Consider the following 20,118-nt stretch of genomic DNA (forward strand, 5'->3'; position numbering starts at 1 on the left):
AAAGAGCACTTCCTAGATGTGAATGTTCTACTTTGCACTGGATTGGGAGATTATTGACTACTAAATAACTCTGTGGTCATTGGTCCACATTCACTGTGTTTCTGGCATCGAGAACTCAAGTCGGCTAAAGATCGAGCTACGTAGTTATTGAGGAAGATTTACCGGCACAGAAGTTCTATTTGCTCTAAGGAAATTTGGGGTCATGATGAAGAGGGTCAACAAGGATTTGACTCTTTCTCGCTCATAATTGTGTAGGCCCATTGCTGCACATAAACAGTCCACTCTCTGGATACAATCAGTCATGAAACTCTTATAGCAAGCGGGGGGGGGGGAGGAGACGATCTATTGCGTTAGGCTGGGACTGGGCATAGAGCCACAAAAAGCCAGGGGGGATATATTGCGCTAGGCTAGGATTCAGTTTATAGACCCACCAAAAGCACAGAGGATCTATTGCGTTAGGCTGGGACTGGGCGTATAGACCCATTAAAAAAAGGGGGGTATATTGCGTTAGGCTGGGACTGGGCTTATAGATCCACTGAAAGTAAAGTCCAGTGGAATTTCAGAATGCCAAAAATGTACATTTCTTCCATACGTATTTATTTATCAGTCATTTGTAAGGCGCTTTATACAACAGAATTGTGTTTCAAAGCGTCACAAGCCTAAAGGGGAAAATCATAACAGTGGCAAGAAACAAAGAGCAATATATATATATATATATATATATATATATATATATATATATATATATATATATATATACACACATATACACACATACAGTCGTGGTCCTAATGGGCCTCGTGGCATTCGGCCGTGCAAGTGCATTGATGAAATGTGCAGGGGAGGAGGAAGGAAAGGGGGAGCAGAGGAGTGGAGAAGTGCAGTGAGGAGGGCCCAGAGGGAAGTGCTACGGGGAGCCACGAGGAGCACCTCAGGCTAAGTGCTAGTGCAGGCAGCTCTCAAGGGTGGTGTGTGGGGCCACCAGACTGGGGCCCACAGGGCAATGCAGTTGGGGGGAGAGGGGTGCTGGTGATGACTGGGAGGAAGGGCCCGAGTGCCTGTGGGGTTCATGAGGATCAGGCCACCGGTAACAGCAGCAGTGGGGTGATTAGCAAGGAAGGGAGAGAGGGAAAGAGGCAGAGAAGAGCAGAGTTTTGAGCAGTTTCCAGAACTTAAGGAGGTCCGGCTCATATCGGAGAGGGGTAGGGAGGCTGTTCCAAAGGGAGGATCCAGCCGCAGAAAGAGATCTGCCCCACACTCTCTGCTTAGAGAAACGTTTCACATTCAGAGTTCGAATGAGAGGAGCCGAGGGCTCTAGCAGAGGAGTATTTAGGGTGGGAAAGTTGGAGATTGCGTGGTCCCAGGCCCCAGAAGGTCTTGATGAGGATGCAGAGGGTCTTGAATTTGATCCTTGCAGCCACTGGGAGCCAGTGGAGATATTTTAGGGCTGGGGAGATATGGCCCCTTGGCTTGAGGCCAAGGATAAGTCTTGCAGCCTTATTCTGGATTAGCAGGAGGGGGGGGCGAAGAGAGGAGAGAGGGAGATTGATTGCAGTAGTCTAGTCTGGAAAGGACCAGAGCTCTGGAGACATTGAGCTTCTGGGGGAAGGTGAGAAAAGGAAGAATGCCCGAGGAGGTGGAGCTGGAAATGGGACTTTTGGCAAGGTCAATGATGTGACGGATGAAGGAGAGGGCAGAGTCGAAGATGACCCTGAGGTGTTTGGCCTCTTGAGGTGGTGAGGGTAGAGGGCCCAAAGAGGGGTGCCAAAGGGTCGGAGGAAAAGAGGGCACAGGTGTCCAGATGACGAGGATCTCCATCTTACTGGCATTAAGACAGATCATTCGCTGAACACCATGCCGGAATGGTGGCTAGACAGTCAGGGATGAGAGAGGAAGAAGAGGAGGAAGTAGAGGGAAGTTTGAAGTAAAGCTGTGTATCATGGCCATAACACTGGAAATTAGGACAGAAAGAAGCCAGGGTAATAGGATAGAGCCCTGGGATACACCACTGGTAAAGAGGGTGGTGGAGGAGGAGAAAGGGCCCAATTTCATCTCGGAGGGGCGGTTAGAGAGTAAAAATGTCAGCTAGTCTACTGCCCGGTCAGTGATGCGGAGGGTGTCACAGAGTCGTTTTATGAGGATGAATGTTTGACCATATTCATTGTGAAAATTCTGAAATGGCAGTAATGTAAGTATTACATGGGTTGAGAGCAGGTCCATGTGCTACTTTTTGGGGAAACAGACCATTTATTTTCAGAAATTTATTTTCATTGTAACGATTGCGCACAACAGGATGCCAACGTATCCCCTATGCCAGGGTTTGCTGGCCCGTCACCCACTTGATGTTTTCACCTGCAGCTTCCACAATCCCACACCCCTGAGTATGCTGGCTGGGGCCGATGGGATATTCAAGTCAAAACATCTGGCGTGACATGTTGGCTACCCCTGCCCTACACCAAAGGGCTGCTGTTTGTTCGCATGTTGACTGACTGGGATAAGGCGGTCCAGAACAGGCTCTCCCCCACATGCACCCCACAACCTCCGCCATTTTGAATTGCAATGCTTTCCGCATATGGAGGACGAGCCCCGGGTCCCTTCCCCTCCAGCAGCCAGGCAGAGCATGAGATGGTGGTGCGCGGGTACCTGATCCGATCTTGATGAGCCCATTGTGCTGGATGAATATGGTGTCGCTGGTCAGGTTGCCATGGATGATGGGAGGGTCGCAGGAGTGCAGGTAGCTTTGCAAAGGCAGGAGAGAAATGCAACATGTTATTGGACGTCCGCCAGGCACGGGTGTCAGAAGCAAGGTGCCCTTTGCCAGGAGAGAAACAGAGCCATTAATGGGAGGGTGGAAGGCAGTTGGGAAGTTAGAGAGGGCATCAGAAATAGCAAACTCTATGCAAGGAAGAAAAGAGAACGTGTTAGCCTGGTGGGGCATCAGATCAAGGGGTTGAAACAGGATAGCTATTACCAGGAGCTACAGAAATCTGTATTCCTTCATTGCAACATTAAGGTGCCCATTTGTTAACCCAGATTCACTCTTCCCACCACGGGCATGCCCATACTGGAAGGTCATCTAGACTACTAGTCGAACTGCCACTGATTTACCTCTAAACCTTACTGCCCCAGCTGCCATGTTGATAATAATTCTGCTGGATGAGCTCTTTCAACCTGCACCACAAATTCGGTCTCTCACAATTTGTGTGAGCAATGAACTTCCTGATCCAGCCAACCTACAAAGACTGGTCAGTGCTGAACCTTTCTGCAAATGTTGGACTTGGCTCAACCCTTAACTGCGTTCTCAGGTTCTGCACGGGACCTGCTTATTGCAAAGGGTTGCACTTTCACTGTGAAGGGGGAATGGAGGCGCGGTGCAAGACATGGGGATAGCAGAGCCGCGCAGGGCACAGAGAGGATGCCAGAGCGGCGCAAGGCAGGGGAAACCAGAGCGGCGCAAGGCACGGGATGCCAGAGCGGCGCAAGGCAGGGGACAGGAGGGGACGCCAGAGAGGTGCAAGGCAGGGGACGCCAGAGCGGTGCACGGCAGGGGACAGGAGGGAATGCCAGAGCGGCACAAGGCAGGGGACAGGAGGGGACGCCAGAGCGGCGCAAGGCAGGGGACAGGAGGGGACGCCAGAGCGGCGCAAGGCAGGGGACAGGAAGGGACGCCAAAGCGGCGCATGGCAGGGGACAGGAGGGGACGCCAGAGCAGCGCATGGCAGGGGACAGGAGGGGACGCCAGAGCGGCGCAAGGCAGGGGACAGGAGGGGACGCCAGAGCGGCGCAAGGCAGGGCACAGGGGGGTACACCAAGGTGGAGCAAGGCAGGGGACGCCAGAGCGGTGCAAGGCAGGCGACGGTAGGGGACGCCAGAGCAGTACAAGGCAGGCGACGGTAGGGGACGCCAGAGCGGCGCAAGGCAGGGGATGCCAGAGCGGTGCACGGCAGGGGACAGGAGGGGACGCCAGAGCGGCGCAAGGCAGGGGACAGGAGGGGACGCCAGAGCGGCGCAAGGCAGGGGACAGGAGGGGACGCCAGAGCGGCACAAGGCAGGGGACAGGAGGGGATGCCAGAGGGATGCAAGGCAGGGTACAGGGGGGTACACCAAGGTGGAGCAAGGCAGGGGACACCAGAGTGGCGCAAGGCAGGCGACGGTAGGGGACGCCAGAGCGGTGCAAGGCAGGCGACGGTAGGGGACGCCAGAGCGGTGCAAGGCAGGGGACAGGAGGGGACGCCAGAGCGGCGCAAGGCAGGGGGCACCAGAGCGGCGCAAGGCAGGGGACAGGAGGGGACGCCAGAGAGGTGCAAGGCAGGGGACAGTACGGGATCCCAGAGCGGTGCAAGGCAGGGGGCACCACAGCGGCGCAAGGCAGGGGACAGGAGGGGATGCCAGAGCGATGCAAGGCAGGGGACAGGGGGGTACACCAAAGTGGAGCAAAGCAGGGGACGCCAGAGCGGCGCAAGGCAGGGGACGGTAGGGGACGCCAGAGCGGCGCAAGGCAGGAGATGGGAGGAGACGTCAGAGCAGCGCAAGCAAGGGGACGGGAGCGTGGCACATGGCAGGGAACGCCATGGATGGCACATGGCAGGGGAGTCCAGGGTGGCACATGGCAGGGGTCGCCGGATACCAGAGTTGTGCAAGGCAAGGATGTAGAGCTGTTTAAGACATGGCTACTGCTCAAATATCAACAGAATATTACTCTTAAGAGCTCCCCCATGGACTTGGATAACTTTTTTTTATATCAACCCCAGTGAGATTACATTAGTAACACTACCAGCAATCATTCCATTTGTATGTAACCGATTTACCTTGGTTTGGCTGGAGTCAGTCTGCGGTGCAAAGCTGGACACGTCTAATCATTCATTCATTCAGTCAGTCACTCACTGACGCATTCAGTCACATCTTGGCTCTTACCTAAGAGCAGACAGGATCTGTGTGCACCAGCGCTTCCAAGCCTGCAAGAAGGGGGAGAAGAGGAAACATGAGAATCACGGCTGGGTGCATTAGGAGCAACTTCCACCCACGTGGCGGCATTCGGGCATAGTGCTTAGCCCGCGTAAACCAAAGCGGCACTTACTGAAGATACCGCAACACCTAGAGCCGTGGAGCCACCAATGGACAGATCTTAGCAGCACCGCTCTGTCTGGTAGCGGGCTCCTTCACCCTCCTTCAGGATGCCACTACAGTGAAGCATACGCTCATGGGGGGGGGGGGTTGGCACGGAGCGGGACGTGTCCATGTGCTCAGGGAAGGGAGCAATGGTGCTGCATGGGTAACCTCAACAGATGGGAACGGGGATCCAAGTGGGCAGCACCAGAGGGTACACTCGTGCCATGCCTCGTTTAGGGAAGGAGCAGAGGAGATTAGGTGGCAGTGCCAATTTCAAGCCAGCCCCTCCATGATTGGTAATGCCACAGTGCAGGTGTAGGGGAATCGCAGGGGCCACACTATGCTTGAACAACAGCAAGTAATACAGCAGGGGAACAAGCACACCTGTGAGAATAAGGGGCGGCAACAAGATCGGGGGGCGCTTGTGTTGGGATGTGGCTCACGGCTAGTAGAGAATGGGTCTGGGTCTTGTAAAGTGGGGCCTGTGGGCATGGAGTGAAGAAAGCACCCATTCCCCCTCCTTGGGGGATACAAAATTGTACAGCACTGTTATGCGTCCCTGGCAGCACAGGAACCCCTGTATGTGGGGCTTAAGGGGTGCCTGTGGGGGATAGTTTTAAAGACCTACGAGACTCTTGTAGGGCTCAGATAGGACCTGTGTAGGGAAGGGTTTAGAGTGTGAGCATATAAATAGAAGTGTTGTGTCTTTCTGAAGGCCAAGGTGGTCGGCCGAGTTGTTATGCTGCGTTTTCCAGTCTGCAATCTATTTTTTACTCAGCCTAATTGAAGGCTGCAACCAATGTTGGGACCTTTGAAGCCCATAGGATGGCTGGGCAGGGGCCCTCCCAGAGTACTCCATTTTGTCCTCAGAGTGTTGGGTCATGGGCGGGTGTGCCATTCTAGAGGTGACCTACATGAACCTCTGTAAAAGGTGCTGGAGAGATGAGACACCCTGATAATCTTCGAGTCCCGCCCTCTGAAGGAGCAGCAGACTCGGTCTCTCTTCGCTCCAGGGAACCCCGCTTCAGGCCCTTGCTCCGTCTCGAGCCTGTGGACCTCGCTACATCCCCTGGACCTGCTGCCCTGCCCTAGCCCTCACCTGGAGCTTCCTGGACGAGCCTGCACAGTATAGTTACTGAAAAATATACCCTTTATTATAAGCATCAAGAAATACCCACAGTTAAGTTAAGTACTTAGAAATAGTCACATGCATTATAAAAAGAAAACAACTGTAGAAAAGACATGCAACACGCTTGAAATCCGTACAAGAGAGTAAAGTGTTTAACCCATTTGAATGCTCAGCAGTGCAGTGGGTTGATGTAAATGCCTTTCCTTCCAGGGTGCTCATGTCTCACTGCTCTGGTTCCATATTGTAGGTCACTCACAAAGGGGGGCGAGGGGGGCAATTGCTGTGAATGGATTTTAAACCCTAGGATTCCGTGTGTTAGCTATGCTGGCTCCCTCAGTACCCAAAGGGCATATACACAACGAACACACACCATTCTTACACACTCCAACACACACTCCAACACACTCCCCCAATGCAAAGAAACAACCTGAAAATGCAGAATTACTTCAAACCGTTGAAAGCAAATGTCAGATTTTGGGTTGCAAAAAAGGAAGACGAGTGGACACGGGCATGTCTCTTTAAAGAGTCACTGTGTCCAGGCAATGGACCCTGTGAATGCAGGCCGGGCCGCAAACAGACAAGGTGAGGGTCACGCGCCCAAGGGCCCGTGCCAGTGATGGCACCGGGAGCCAACGTATTCTGAGCCTCAGGCAGACATTTCTCCTTTTCTGCACAGAAGCTTATGGACCCATGGGGAAATTCTATATTCAAATCAGGCTTGGGCCCACCCTTCACGGAGCAGTCCAGCCTGAACTTCATCTCATCCCTTCTGCACAAGACCACCAGCAGCCCCCCAGATATGTTTCGGCCTCACAGGGAATCAAGCTGCACCTCACAGACGAGGGCCAACACATGCATTGGGACGCTTGTGCTTTCTTGCGGAGGGGACCTGGCCTAGCAGTGCCATCTGCAATGATCCCGTTGGTGGCCGGACCAAGGACATGGCTGGTCCCCTTCTGCAATGGAGCAGACTGGCTACAAACAATGGTGTGGAGGGTTGCCCAGAGCAATGCCAGTGGTTAAGATTAAATCAGAACCTTCCACCCATCACATTGTTTGGTTATGGTATGGTATGGTTTGCAACCTCACTATTAACTATGGCTTTCTTTCTCCTGACGCAACACTAATATTCCTTTTAGCGAGGGGCCAAGGAACACTTGCATAGTTCCTCTGCCTTCGCCATAAAGTTTCAGACAGTGAAAGGTTCCAGGCCATGCCAGGGCTGTCCCCTTAAGATTTCTAACATGCACCAAATGATCGGTTCTCAACGCCGAACATTGCTCGCCACTCTGGTTCTAGCAAGGCGATGGGCCTAAGCTGGGCTGTTTGTGGTATGAGGTGGTTAGCGGCTCACATATCTGCGTGATTAAGGGTTTAAGTACATATTGGTCACCAATTTCAAATGGTGCGGGTCCAGCTCGAAGGACGCGCACTATATAATCAAGACAAGAGAAGGGGCACGTACCCGCGAGTTCATCGTTTTGTGGTTCTTCTTGGTCTTCTTCAAGAACTGCTTCAGGCTTCCAGACGAGACGTACTCTGTTATGAAAACCACCTGCAATAAAGGAGTGAAAAATGGTTCCACTTCAGGAGGCCCAATGGCAAGGCTCTCTTCCTGTCCAGCTCCTTACCCAGCTCTTGGTACCCGCTTTTCCTCATCTCTACCCGCCCATCCACACTCGTCCATCACATTTTGATTAACATCGCCTCTTCTCTGTACACCCTCCTTTCAGCAATGGGCGATGCATTGACAAAATCAAATGTTATTTTGCGTTCCAAATAAATCAGCTATTCGAAGACGATATTTATTGGAGATCAAAAAACCACACAAGGGACAAGGGGTAACTAGCTACTCCAACTGTCCACTCTCACACATTAGGAGTCCATCACAGGGTGTATACGCGGGCCGATACTCACCCGAGCTGCAGACTCCCGCACATCCAGCCAGTATTTGTGAAACTTCACGACGTTTGGATGATCCACATCCATTAGGTTTTCAAACATTGTCCTGATTTTTTCCTAAAAGAACAAACATTGTTACTGAATGAAGTGACAGAATGAGCAAATAATCTTGATGGAGACAATCCAACTGCCCTTCAATTCATAGCAATCTTGGTGGAGGATCTTGTGATCACCAAATGACGTAAATATCCAAACTTAAGTTTGAGGCAGTGATTAGTACACGGACTATGATACTGGGAGAGGTCATCAAAATCTAACTTGTGGTATTGGATTACGATTATTTTAGGTGTTGTCTTGAAGACTGATGAGGATCCAATGTTTTGTTTTAAGTGTAAATGGTTAATTTGCTTAATTGACTTTGAAGTATAACCAATGTACATTTTAACAGAAAGAACAAACATGGGATAAACTGATGAGTCCATTTGAATGGCGAGGGGAAATCTGGATGAGCAGAGTTGAATTCATTGATACCGTGTGCCTGGCCATGACGCCCACTTTCTCTAGACTAATGGGCTGTCCTTCTGGCACAGAATGAGCCCAGAGGACTTCAGCACAGCTCAAAGTAAAGCGTATGTTGGATGCCTGGGCAGATGTGTCTCGTTCCGTCCCGATGCTGCATGTCTTGTGGCAGTGGGCCATCTAGACGAATGCGGTGGGCTGTACGAGAAGTATAGGAGTTGCTATGGTGATACTTATCCCTACATCCCAGACCCGTCAATCCGAATTATAAAACGTTCATGAAAGTACCTCTATCAAAAGTGGGTGCAGTCCGCTAGCAATGAAACTCCAGCAGCCGAGCAAATAAATAAGGTTGGCATGGATTGGTCAAACTGGGTGGCTACTGTAGAGTGAGCATTCAACAAAAGGCAACTGTAGAAAGGGCCAATCAAGGTTAAGCCTAAAGTGATGCCGAAGACGCGCAGGACGCCTTGGCCATTATTACAGGAGCAGAGATCTAGTCCAGGGGAGGGGGGCCTCCCAACTTCATAGCACCCCAAGAGAGAGCCAAATGCACAACTAATATCTTGGAGAGCGGTTGGCCCCAGTTGGGGCCACCGCACGTGACCGCAGGCCGCCAAGAGGGCCTGAATGCCCCATTCCCCATCCCGGAATCACCCGTGGGGCCTTGCAAACATTACGATTGTATGGGTACATTCACAGATGGCTGTAGGGTGGTTCACAAAGGTGATATGTGAAAGTAAGGAAGAACAGTGCATTAAAAAGTGAAGATTCCTGCAGCCTTCCTTATCTCCCGGAAACATTAGGTTAAAAGGAGCAGGAACACAGCTCTTGTAGCAAATGTCGCCATAATGAGCAATGTGCTCTATCAAATAACCGGTTTAATGTCGCGGGATCTCATGGCCTTAGGATTATGAGGAACCCAAAAGGGGATGACCCTGAAACCCAAAACTCTGATGAGGGGGGCTAGAAGTCTGTAGAGAAGACTACGTCAATGTGTTACCAACTTCACTTTCAGGTCTTGTAGGCTCTTGCTGTAACCAAGACATAACCTTCAGAACTCCTCCTGAATATTACAATGGACCATGTATAGGACAGCTCAGTGGTAACGTGCTCACCTTGGAAGCAAGACGCGAAGCAACACAGGTTCGATCCCCGGGTCCACGCTTAGAAACCTCTGGGTATTAACTGCATTATAAATAACCAATTACAATGGACCATGTGTGAAAGAAATATGGTAATATAAACGTTAACTTGTACAGCCCACGTCTGCCATATTGGCAGCCTTGCTGCGTGTGGCCCTTCAAGAAAAGAGGTGGGCTTGTTCATGCGAGAGAGGGAAAGGATGATGTGAATATTGTGGTGGTGAGCACAGGTCACATGTAAAAGTGTGCCAGTCTAATTCAAGGCGTGATAGTGGCAGAGAGAATCTTGTGCGCGTGGTACATCGAGAGAGCAGAGTGCAAGATTGATTCGTTCAAGACAGTGCTGCAAGCCCCTAGTTTTCCACTGGTGTCGGGGACACACACCAGGGGGTTGATGGGGCCAGACGAGCGAGATGTGATGTTGCTTCGATAATTTGCCTTATTTTTAGAAGCTTGCTGCTGTGTGTGATGTGCGATTGGACGAGTACTGTAGGGTGGAGAGAGAGAAGATTTGAGTCTGTTATAGGAAGCATGAAATGGCTAAGTGAGAGTTAACCTTTGGGCTAAAGAGTGTTGGTCCAATGCTTAAGTGGGTGGTTGCCATCTATGGTTGTAGAGGATAACTGCGGTTCTAATCTGGTTAAATGGCTACAGTGAGATTGACCCAAATGAATCTGACCGCCCATCAGATTCCATTTAAAGGGTGTGGGTTCATCGATCCAAATGAGACTGATCTCCCATACGCCGAGGCTGATCTCCCATACGCCGAGGTTGATCTCCCATACGCCGAAGCTGATCTCCCATACGCCGAAGCTGATCTGATGTAGTCTGTGTGGGTTTGTGGTACAAATAGGTTGAAGAGTTTCTGTGTGGCTGATGTTCCAGAGGATTGTTGTGTGGGCCCGTGCTTGTGTCCATTGAGCAGCGAGGTCTACAGGGATTTTATTAATGTCAGATAGTCATCCTCCGTGCACAGACATCGCAGCATCGAGTTCCAGAGTTTGTTTGAGAGGAAGGAGAAGAAAGGCCTTTTGTGGTGTTCGATTAAGGCTTGGAAGCATTGCTGGAACAAAGCGTTCAATGGTTTGTAGTGGATGAATTCCCTGGTCGTCCCTGCCGTGGAACACGCAGTGGATTAGGGATAAGGTTTTGAAATGAATCCTCCGTTTGATCTAGAGCCCATGGACTGTTTGGATGGGTGGTGGCGGGTACGCATGCATTTTAAGTCACAGGAGACTTCTAGTTGTAGCATTTGCAACTTTTAGCCATTTCCGTATATGCAACCTGGAGCCCCAGATAGTGGCTATTCATGTGGTCTAGTCTTGAAAGTACTGGTGCGATCACTGCCATCATTCTGTGCATGAACATCAGTACAGCATGATTTGCCGGATCATTGATGGGAGTTTAAAAAAGCAGCTCATTATGATGGCTTTATCTCATGTTTCTAGCATGAGTTTGGTGTACACCAAGAGTTGGAGGTTTTTGGCCGCTGTAGGGAGCGGCAAACTTTCCAATTGCCTGGGGTCTGGAGGTAGATATTGGACTATTGTGTGCCTGTAAATCCTAAGACCGGTTTTGACCGAATTAAGTTTGTCTTTTTCAAGTCACCTGGAAGTCAACATGCCTAATGTATGATATGATATAACGCAACTGCACACAAGTGTTTCTAGACGTGAGTATGTACTAAGATCTGAATAATTTGATGCACATTTCTTTGTGAGATTGTACATGACTTGGGTCTCCTGTGCTTTAATACAGCATTATGTGAGGGTGGAGTTAGTGTTAAGTTCCAGAGGCGAAGTCATGAACTGGGTAGTGTGACGAATCAAGGGTTTCCATCACTTCTCCCTGGGGGAGCCTTTCCCTGTGAGGCTAGGGAGGTGAGCCTACTGGGCAATACCATCCCTAGGGGTAGAGGCATGCAGCTCCACACCAGGAGAAACTTTCCCCATGCGGACAAGGATTCCCGTTTTTGAGGAACTCCCTAAGCAAAATATCACTAACCCATCTTCAAGAACGTCTAGTGAAAGAGAACATGAAGAACAAACTAAAATGTGTTATTGTCCAGCTAACACCCTGAATGGACCTATGAAGAAACACTTACATGGTACTGAGATGAGGAAAACCACTGGAGTGTAAATAAAACAGAGAAGAAGGAGTTTGACACTTTGAAGTCCCACGGCAGCGTCATAAATCTAGAAGGTGGAGACATTGGTGAGAGGAGAACCTGCGAGTTTCAAATCAGCTGGGAGAAAGACGCTTCGAGAAACTTGGACGCACAGCGTCCGATGATGGAAAGAAGCCTGAGTGCAGCTTCTAATGTGCGGTACTGGAGGAGCAACGAGACACGGGAGCTAGAGATTGATACATGGCGTTCGAACACAGAGTGAGTGACAAGTGGTGGTGCGACCATAGCAGGGTGGACCTGGAATTCCATAAACATGACGATATCACTTTCATAAGGACATTGCGTAGCGAGCCGATCGAAGGAGGCACGAAGGAAAGAGAAGCCAAACTGAAATCTGAAGAAGAGGGTCACAGCCTGCCAGAAATCCCAATTACGTTCTTCCTGAGCAAAACAGGCAATGGGGAAAGCGGGAGACCCAGGAGGGGGATCGAAGAGAACTACTGGAACACGTATAATCATCCCAGTCGAGATGTATTACTGAGAATGAACAAAAGACAAGAGAATCATTATTTCAATCTGCAAACACGTCCCAGTCAAGATAAAGAGTGGATATTGAGTAAAGGGAATATCCTACATTTGATTAAAGAGAAAGAAACAGAATTGTCCCATGGAAGAAAAGAGATAATCACAAATGGGATCAAACACGAAAAGAACAGATCCGAAAGAACAAGTGAGTGAAAGAGGCTGTTGAGACCTTAAAGAACCCAGTATCTGAACTGTATGATTTGATCAAAATAGTTACTAAGAACTTCCTAAGAATACTGTATTGAACTGAACTTGGTGAGGAACCAGTTTACAGGAGAAGGGAGTCATTTTCCTGTGCCTTAGTTGTTCTTATAGTGGCAGGGTCAGGATAGGTTAATTTTGACAGTGGACAGAAGTTGGTTTGTGACGCTCACTGATGACGGGAAGGAAAGCATGGTATCAAAGTAAGAAAGACAAGTGATCATAGTTCAAGGGTGTTTATTGAACTTTTATCATGGGTGTGAAAAACGCCGATCTACGCCTAAATCTACGATGGGAGCAAGCTAAGACCATCAAATAATAATACAGTCCTCTAGTCACATAGAAAAGGGCCTATACGAAGAAAGAAAACTATTACCAATCCTTCCCACTATGCTACAAAATAGTGTTGGATAATGTGCACAAAAAAAAGAAGTTTTCACAAAATGATAAGTCAGGATGTGTAGGCCTGGGCTCCTCTTCCCCACCTTTTTAGCACGGGCCAATGCAGATCACTTCAGCACAGCACACTCCTGAGCTTCTCTGGCACAAGATCACAGTTACTTTCTTCTAGATCAGGGCCTTTCTTTGCCCACGTCTCTTTGGTTTTAGAGTCTATGTCCTCAGAGTGTCTGAAGTTCCATAAAACAAGAGAAAAGGTTCCTTCCTTGATATTCAGTCGGACGATTTACCCTTCACCCTGGATCCCCCCTCTTCCGGGCTCCGATCTTTGACATTCATAATTAGTCCACCTCAGCCGGGCTCAGACCAATTCTCTCACAATATCTTCCTGGGTGATTTTTGCTATTCAACCTGGGATCCTCCTCAGCCAGGTCTCGGAGCAATTTTAACACGTAGGCAACTGAAGACTTTCGAATGTGCAGAGGATTCCACTCAACCCATTGAAAGACCACTTCAAATCACCTTTTAGTAATCTATTACACGCTCAGGCGTACCAAAACAGAGACCTTCAATTCAGCACATACATGGTGCCAGACCACGGTTTCTGGTACCATTCTTGATTTCTTAAAGCTCAATCGTACACAAGTTCTTTGTTCATACAATGTTGCTGCTTGCAACCTTGAGCATCACAGAGCCCGGCTAGTTATCAGCTGCTCCTGACTCACCAGATATGCTGAGCTTGTTTTCGTTGCTTTGTTGTCAGAGTCGAGGACGGTAGCTTAGTGGCAATATCTTCTCCCCCTCTTGAACGTCAACGCGGGCGGGCCCTGTGTACCTTCGACAAACGCTGCATTGTTTGTCACCCGTTATCCCTGGTCATATGTTTCTTTTTCTCGAGGCTTCCTGAAAGTCGCAATCCTTCCTTGAAAAGGGCAAAGGCAATTCCCTCCTTGTCGTCATCTCCGATTTTGCCGTCTTTCTCCTCGATTTAAACTGCCACCCCGGAATAGCTGTTTCCTTGTGTATTTGTCCTCGCTCAGAGTGTGCTTTCATGCTTGCCTTTTATCCGTGTGGGGAAGTGTGATGGAAGTTAGGTTTGTGAAATTAGCAGTAATTGCCCGACTTTGCCTAACCCTTGTGTTGGGACATGTCAGGTATACAGCTCTAGTGTTAGTTCGTTGTTGCTCACGATGAACTGCCTGTGAGAAAGTGTTTGGGTTCCAAAAAGGGGGGGGGTTGTGTTTCTAGATATCCTACCTGGTAGGATGGGGAAAGGGTTTTATGAGGAAGGGGATACTGCGTCGCCCCCTTTGGCGTCCCACTTCCACTCCCCGAAGATACCCCATCCACGTGATCCTCCCGCACTGGTCCACCCCCAGGAACTGGATCCAATAGCGATGGCCGTGTCTTGGCCACCTGGATGACAGATCCCTGGGGACTAGCGAGTGAGACACCTTCAGGTTTCTCACATGACCGACAAGCACCTTAGTTTGCATTGTTAGGTAGGGAACACCCTTAGCCTATGGAAAGTTGGGAGTTTTCACCTTTCATTTAATAATTACAGCAGTGAGATGGAAAACTAGAGTCTTATTTTTCCTACCCGCCACAGAAGGTATTGAAGAGGCTCCCAGACCAACGAGGCCCCCAAGCTCCGAGTGTAGATGCAGGCTCGGTAAACACAGCCCTTGTTCACCAGTGTCCTACCACTCTAGAGGGTCTGCACTGCACATGGGTCAAGGACTCAGGGGGACACCTCAGGATACCTATGAAGTGTAGGCCGCTGGAAAAAAAACTGCAGGCCCCCTGCATCACAGACAGCAGTTGTCTCTCGGGTAAGAGGCCTGTAGTGGATGTACTGCAGAAAACCTCCAAAATGGTAACTCAGTGTCTCTCGCACCAACTCAGATATAAACAGAAGGGGAGATGCCTGAAGAGGGGGACCTAAACATAGCCCTCATTGCACCTATCCCACTCTCAGCGCGTCGACAGACAAACAAGAGATGTACATCGCTCATGCCCCCCCTCCTCCCCTTCATATATGGTGTATATCAAGTGTAAGAGACGCTATTCACCACACAGCCATTCAGACCATATCTTGATGACGTTACAGAAGAGACGAGCCTGCAATATATAGAGCAAGTCGACAGACCGCAGTCACACAGAGCCGATGACGTCACGACTGACATGACATAGATGCATTAGACATGAAGCACATATGCACCAATGCACAAAGCTACATAGACCTTTTAGTGTATTTTACATAAACACGAATTATATGCTTATGGCTCATATCGCTAGAGGACTGACACACAAATATACTCCTTTTGCGGAGCACGAAACAGCAAGACGCATAAGAATACATATGGACAGCTTCCTGAAGCTTAATGCAACTAACATGGACAGCCATGCAATAAATATGGATGACACCGGTACATTGGAGTGAATGGGAGAAGCTTTGAGAACGTGAGACACAGAGAAAGCTGATGGACTGATCCAGCTGAAGCTGACAGAGCAGGCTTCCAGCGCAGTTACCATGCACCGATAGCCAAGGACACAGGGGGAAGGAACGTTCAATGATACGCAGAAACAATAGGGCAACCGCAAGAAGCGAAAGCAGAAGATCCTCATAATTACAAACAAAGGAGAGCCATTTCGTGGCCCACACACACGTGACCTGAACATGGAGGGCAATGTCTATTCATATGAGCTAGGTAGAGCTTGCCGTTTCCCCTGGACTGAATACAGGGAAATACAAATGTAGCACAAGTTCGAAGACAAATGTGTCTCGAGGCACAGGAGATCGGGGAAGGTAACTTATTAGTAACACGCAGCACCTTTGGCGTCGTTCCCACTACCTTGAATGTTGCACTTGGCCTGGTACCTGTCCCTGTCTGTCCAAACCCTATTCACCTACTCCGATGTGTACTTACAATGTTGCATCTGCCAATCACCTTTCACTAACCTGTAACTTTGCATTCGATACTTTTGGAGGTAGTCTCAGGAGGAGCCACCAGATATGGTTACCCAATGGGTGCAATAACACCTATGGAAATGTTTATATAGCTCACCTTACTAACCTATCGTGTTGCACGTTAGGTATTTGGGGTGTAAATGCGTTTTGTGACATCATTAGTGACCAAAGCCAGCTGACAACCGCATAGAGACACAGCGTGAGGGTGGAGAATGTTACGTTGTTCATGCTGGCATCCCGGTCATTTGAACGCGTGATAAAGGCAGTTGATCTTTGCCCTATGGCTGGGTCTTCCGTTTTTGGTGCAGGTGATTTCCAGGGCGTACATCTGGAGGCTGCTACTAGTCCTCTGACCCCTTTAACATGCTGGTTATGTTATTCCATTCATAATTCCAATTTAACGGGCCCTGGAGCCAAGTGCTCCAATTAAGGGCAGCCATTATGTTCAGGCTCCACTGCACCACACATTAGTAGCAGTAGTTTGTCATTTATAAAGCACCTTTATCCCATTAGTGTGGCCTAAATGCGCTTTTGTGGGGTTTGGAGGAGAACGCCCTCGGGGGACCGAAGTCCAAGGTACGGGCAAATTGTCAGTAGGGTTAGAATGCGTGTGTTTTCGTGATTTGAGGTAACGATGCATGTTCACATTTGTCTTAGGGCAGTACAAAAAACAAGACAGTGGATCTCAGCAGTAATGGAAGAAAGATCGATCTAAGTTGATCTAAGGAGATGAGCAAAGGAAGCAATATGGTGATCAACTGTGGACGCTAAGGAAGACAGGGCTCCAGCGGCGCAGCGAGAACCTTGTTTAACTGCTTCCAGGAGACCAATGGGAGAAGAGCAGATGTAGCCACGTGGGTATGCGTGACCGGAGAGGAAACTGTTGGACAGGACAGTGTGTGGATAAGACTGTTCAAATCATGCAGCTGCTCAGTAGTCTGCAACCTGTGGCTCTCCAGATGTTTTATACTACACCTCCCATGATCCCTCACCATTAATTATGCTGGATAGGTGTGATGGGATTGCAGTCCAAAACATCTGGAGAGCCAAAGGCTTCAGACCCCTACATTGGGACTTTGTAATAGAAACCCCATATAGACATTTCAGAGTTGGGAATAATAGAAAGTGGGAGTTGTGAATGTTGTCCGTTTGGCTTCCACTAAAATAATTTGACAAAGCTCCTACCGAGCAGACGACACAAATCTAAAGCGGAGGTTTTGCTCGGGTAGAACTGAAACACAATACGGGATTCATGCAAAGACTGGTCGGAACGGTGACCACTGCCAGGCCGCACTGGTGAACAGTACATTACGAGAGGTTGGCCAAACTCAACAGAATGACATACATATAGAGCCAATTCTGACCAATGTACCAAACCTCTTCCACGTTTCCAAACTCCGTAGCAAGGTGGTGGGGGAGAACTAGGTGAGTTCAGGGTGCATGAAGAGGGATCAACGGTGGAGACCAGCCTAGAGAATCGGGTGCACATTTGGAGGCCACATCTCAGTAAATATGAAGATGGGTTAGACATGGCCTCAAAGACGTTGACCCAGCAGTGCAAGGTGCTCATCAGAAGCGGTGGGGTGAGAGAAAGGGCAATATACAACACTGAAAAGTGGTGGACGGAGAGCTTTGGAGTAATAACCACTGGCAATTGATTTGGGCAGCAATCCATTGGTCCTTAATCTACTGTACCATTACAGCAGGGGAAACGCATATTCATATCAGCCTGGACCCCAGGCCCACTGAACTTGCTAGGTCACACCCCTCTGCATGAGGTCACAGGCAACTCTAGACATGTTTCAGCCTCATTGGGGATCATCAGGGAGGGGTGGGATGGGGACCTGGCTAGCAATACCCATAACACTTAGGGTGGTAAAGTCACACACTTTTCCTCCAAAACAGAATGTAATTAAAAGGCCAGGGGGACAGACTGTGGCTATAACATAAGAACACAGGCAGATATACAGAGTCACAAGGGCGAGCAGCAGAGCTGATCTGCAATACTTGCCCGTCACACTACATACATGTACTGGAGATTGATTGAGAGGCAGAGAGGGGGGGGAGAAAGCGGGGGAGAGAGAGGGGGCTAGAGAGGAAGCGGTAGAGGGCGAAAAAGAGAAAGGGGGTAGAGAGAGGGAGAGAAAGCAGTAGAGGGCGAAAAAGAGAAAGGGGAGGGAGAGAGAAAGAAGTAGATAGGGGTAGAGAGAAAGAGGTAGCGAGGGAGAGAAAGGTTGAGAGAGAAGGGGAGAGAGGTGCAGAGAGGAGAGAAAAAAGGTAGACGGGGAGAGAGAAAGAGATAGAGAGAAAAAGGTAGAGGGGGGAAATAGAAAGCGGTATAGGGGGGAAATAGAAAGCGGTAGAGGGGGAACGAGAGTGAGAGGTAGAGATGGGAAGAGTGAGGTAGAGAGGGGGAGAGATTGAGGTAGAGAGGTGGAGAGCGAGAGGTAGAGAGGGGAGAGAGCGAGAGGTAGAGAGGGAGAGAGCGAGAGGTAGAGAGGGAGAGAGCGAGAGGTAGAGAGGGAGAGAGCGAGAGGTAGAGAGGGAGAGAGCGAGAGGTAGAGAGGGGGGAGAGCGAGAGGTAGAGAGGGGGGAGAGCGAGAGGTAGAGAGGGGGGAGAGCGAGAGGTAGAGAGGGGGGAGAGCGAGAGGTAGAGAGGGGGGAGAGCGAGAGGTAGAGAGGGCGGAGAGGTAGAGAGGGGGTGGAGAGCGAGAGGTAGAGAGGGGGGAGAGTGAGAAGTAGAGATGGGGGGAGCGAACGAGATCCAGAGGGGGAGAGGGAATGAGGTCCAGAGGGGGAGAGTGGAAGAAAGAGGTGGAGAGGGGAAGAAAGAGGTGGAGAGGGGAAGAAAGAGGGGGAGAAAAGGGTAGAGAGAGGGGGAGAAAAGGGTAGAGAGAGGGGGAGAAAAGGGTAGAGAGAGGGGGAGAAAAGGGTAGAGAGAGGGGGAGAAGAGGGTAGAGAGAGGGGGAGAAAGGGTAGAGAGAGAGAAAGAAAGTTAGAGACGGGGAGAACGAGAGGTGGAGAGGGAACGAGGTACAGACGGGGAGAGAGGGAAAGGTGGGGGAGAAGGGAGAAAGAGGTAGACACAAGAAGAGAATGAGGTAGAGAGGGGGGATAGAAAGTAGGAGAGGAAGGGGGGGCATTAGAGGGAGGGATTAGAGGCAGGATTCGTGGATGGGGGTGGAGGATCCCTCTGAGATCGGAGGTATAGAGCACCTCCTGGTAAAAGGACAGGAAACACATAGAAGGAAAGGAGCAGAGACCTCTATCAAAGGGAGCTTTTCCAGAGGACTTACAAGGGGCCCTTTAATCAAGCTAATGTATTATGGGAACTGTAGTCTTGGGACACTTCACCTGAAGGAATAGGATTAAAGAGAGATTAGAATGGTTCTCAGGAAAGAGCTGATGAGAATGTCGCGAGTCCGTACCTCGTGCGCCTTGAAGATCTTCTTGTCGGTGAACTGCAGCTCGTTCCACACCACCTCCACCCCCTCCTCGGTGTCCATGGCCAGGAACGTGCTCTCGATCCCCGGCATGTTGCCCTGGTTGACCTGCGCAAAAGGAAAGTAGAAAGCGACGTCATTCCGAGTCCAGCCTTAAATCAGGCCAGTAAGTAGCCTCTCGCTGCACGAGGTTTCATTTACTGTAGAGTAAGTAGCACACACAGAGCTGCACACACCTGCAGAAAGTTCATGCTTCCATCAGAAACATCAGAATGCGCCTCCCACTCCGCCCGACTGGCATACGTCACTCCCAAACTACACCTCTGTCGTGCGACAAAACCCCCCCTCAATATAAATAAATAATTGCTATATAAATGAAGCTGGTTTCATTAATTTGTAATTCAAGTACTTTACAGAAGAATTCTAATGTGAAAACACAGCTGTTGCTGCCCAAGTACATGTTTTTTCTGTCACCTGCCCCTAGAGAAGGCCTTGCCTGAATGCAGTTTCAAACTGTCCGTACTGGCACAATGCATTGTGAACAGCCGACCGGGGTCCGAGGGCCCACGACCTGGCCCTGTGTTGCA

The 20,118-nt window shown here is 49.8% G+C and overlaps 1 protein-coding gene across 4 annotated transcripts in view; it reads right to left on the reverse strand.

Annotated features, from left to right (window-relative positions):
- The window catches only part of NRBP2 (nuclear receptor binding protein 2), a 464,081-nt gene that overhangs the window by 185,935 nt on the left and 258,028 nt on the right, over positions 1-20,118 (reverse strand). For all 4 annotated transcript variants that reach the window (XR_011278688.1, XM_069621852.1, XM_069621853.1 and 1 more), the window contains exons 2-6: positions 19,517-19,639; positions 8,156-8,257; positions 7,704-7,793; positions 4,915-4,955; positions 2,644-2,738 (exon numbers count right to left, since the gene is read on the reverse strand). Coding sequence is in view for 3 of the 4 variants with exons in the window: in XM_069621852.1 (XP_069477953.1) it covers positions 2,644-2,738; positions 4,915-4,955; positions 7,704-7,793; positions 8,156-8,257; positions 19,517-19,639 (451 nt within the window). In the remaining variant the exon portion in view is untranslated. The remainder of the gene's footprint in view (positions 1-2,643; positions 2,739-4,914; positions 4,956-7,703; positions 7,794-8,155; positions 8,258-19,516; positions 19,640-20,118) is intronic.

Source organism: Ambystoma mexicanum, chromosome 5q (genome assembly GCF_040938575.1).
Source record: "Ambystoma mexicanum isolate Mex_15411 chromosome 5q, UKY_AmexF1_1, whole genome shotgun sequence".
NCBI lineage: Eukaryota > Metazoa > Chordata > Amphibia > Caudata > Ambystomatidae > Ambystoma > Ambystoma mexicanum.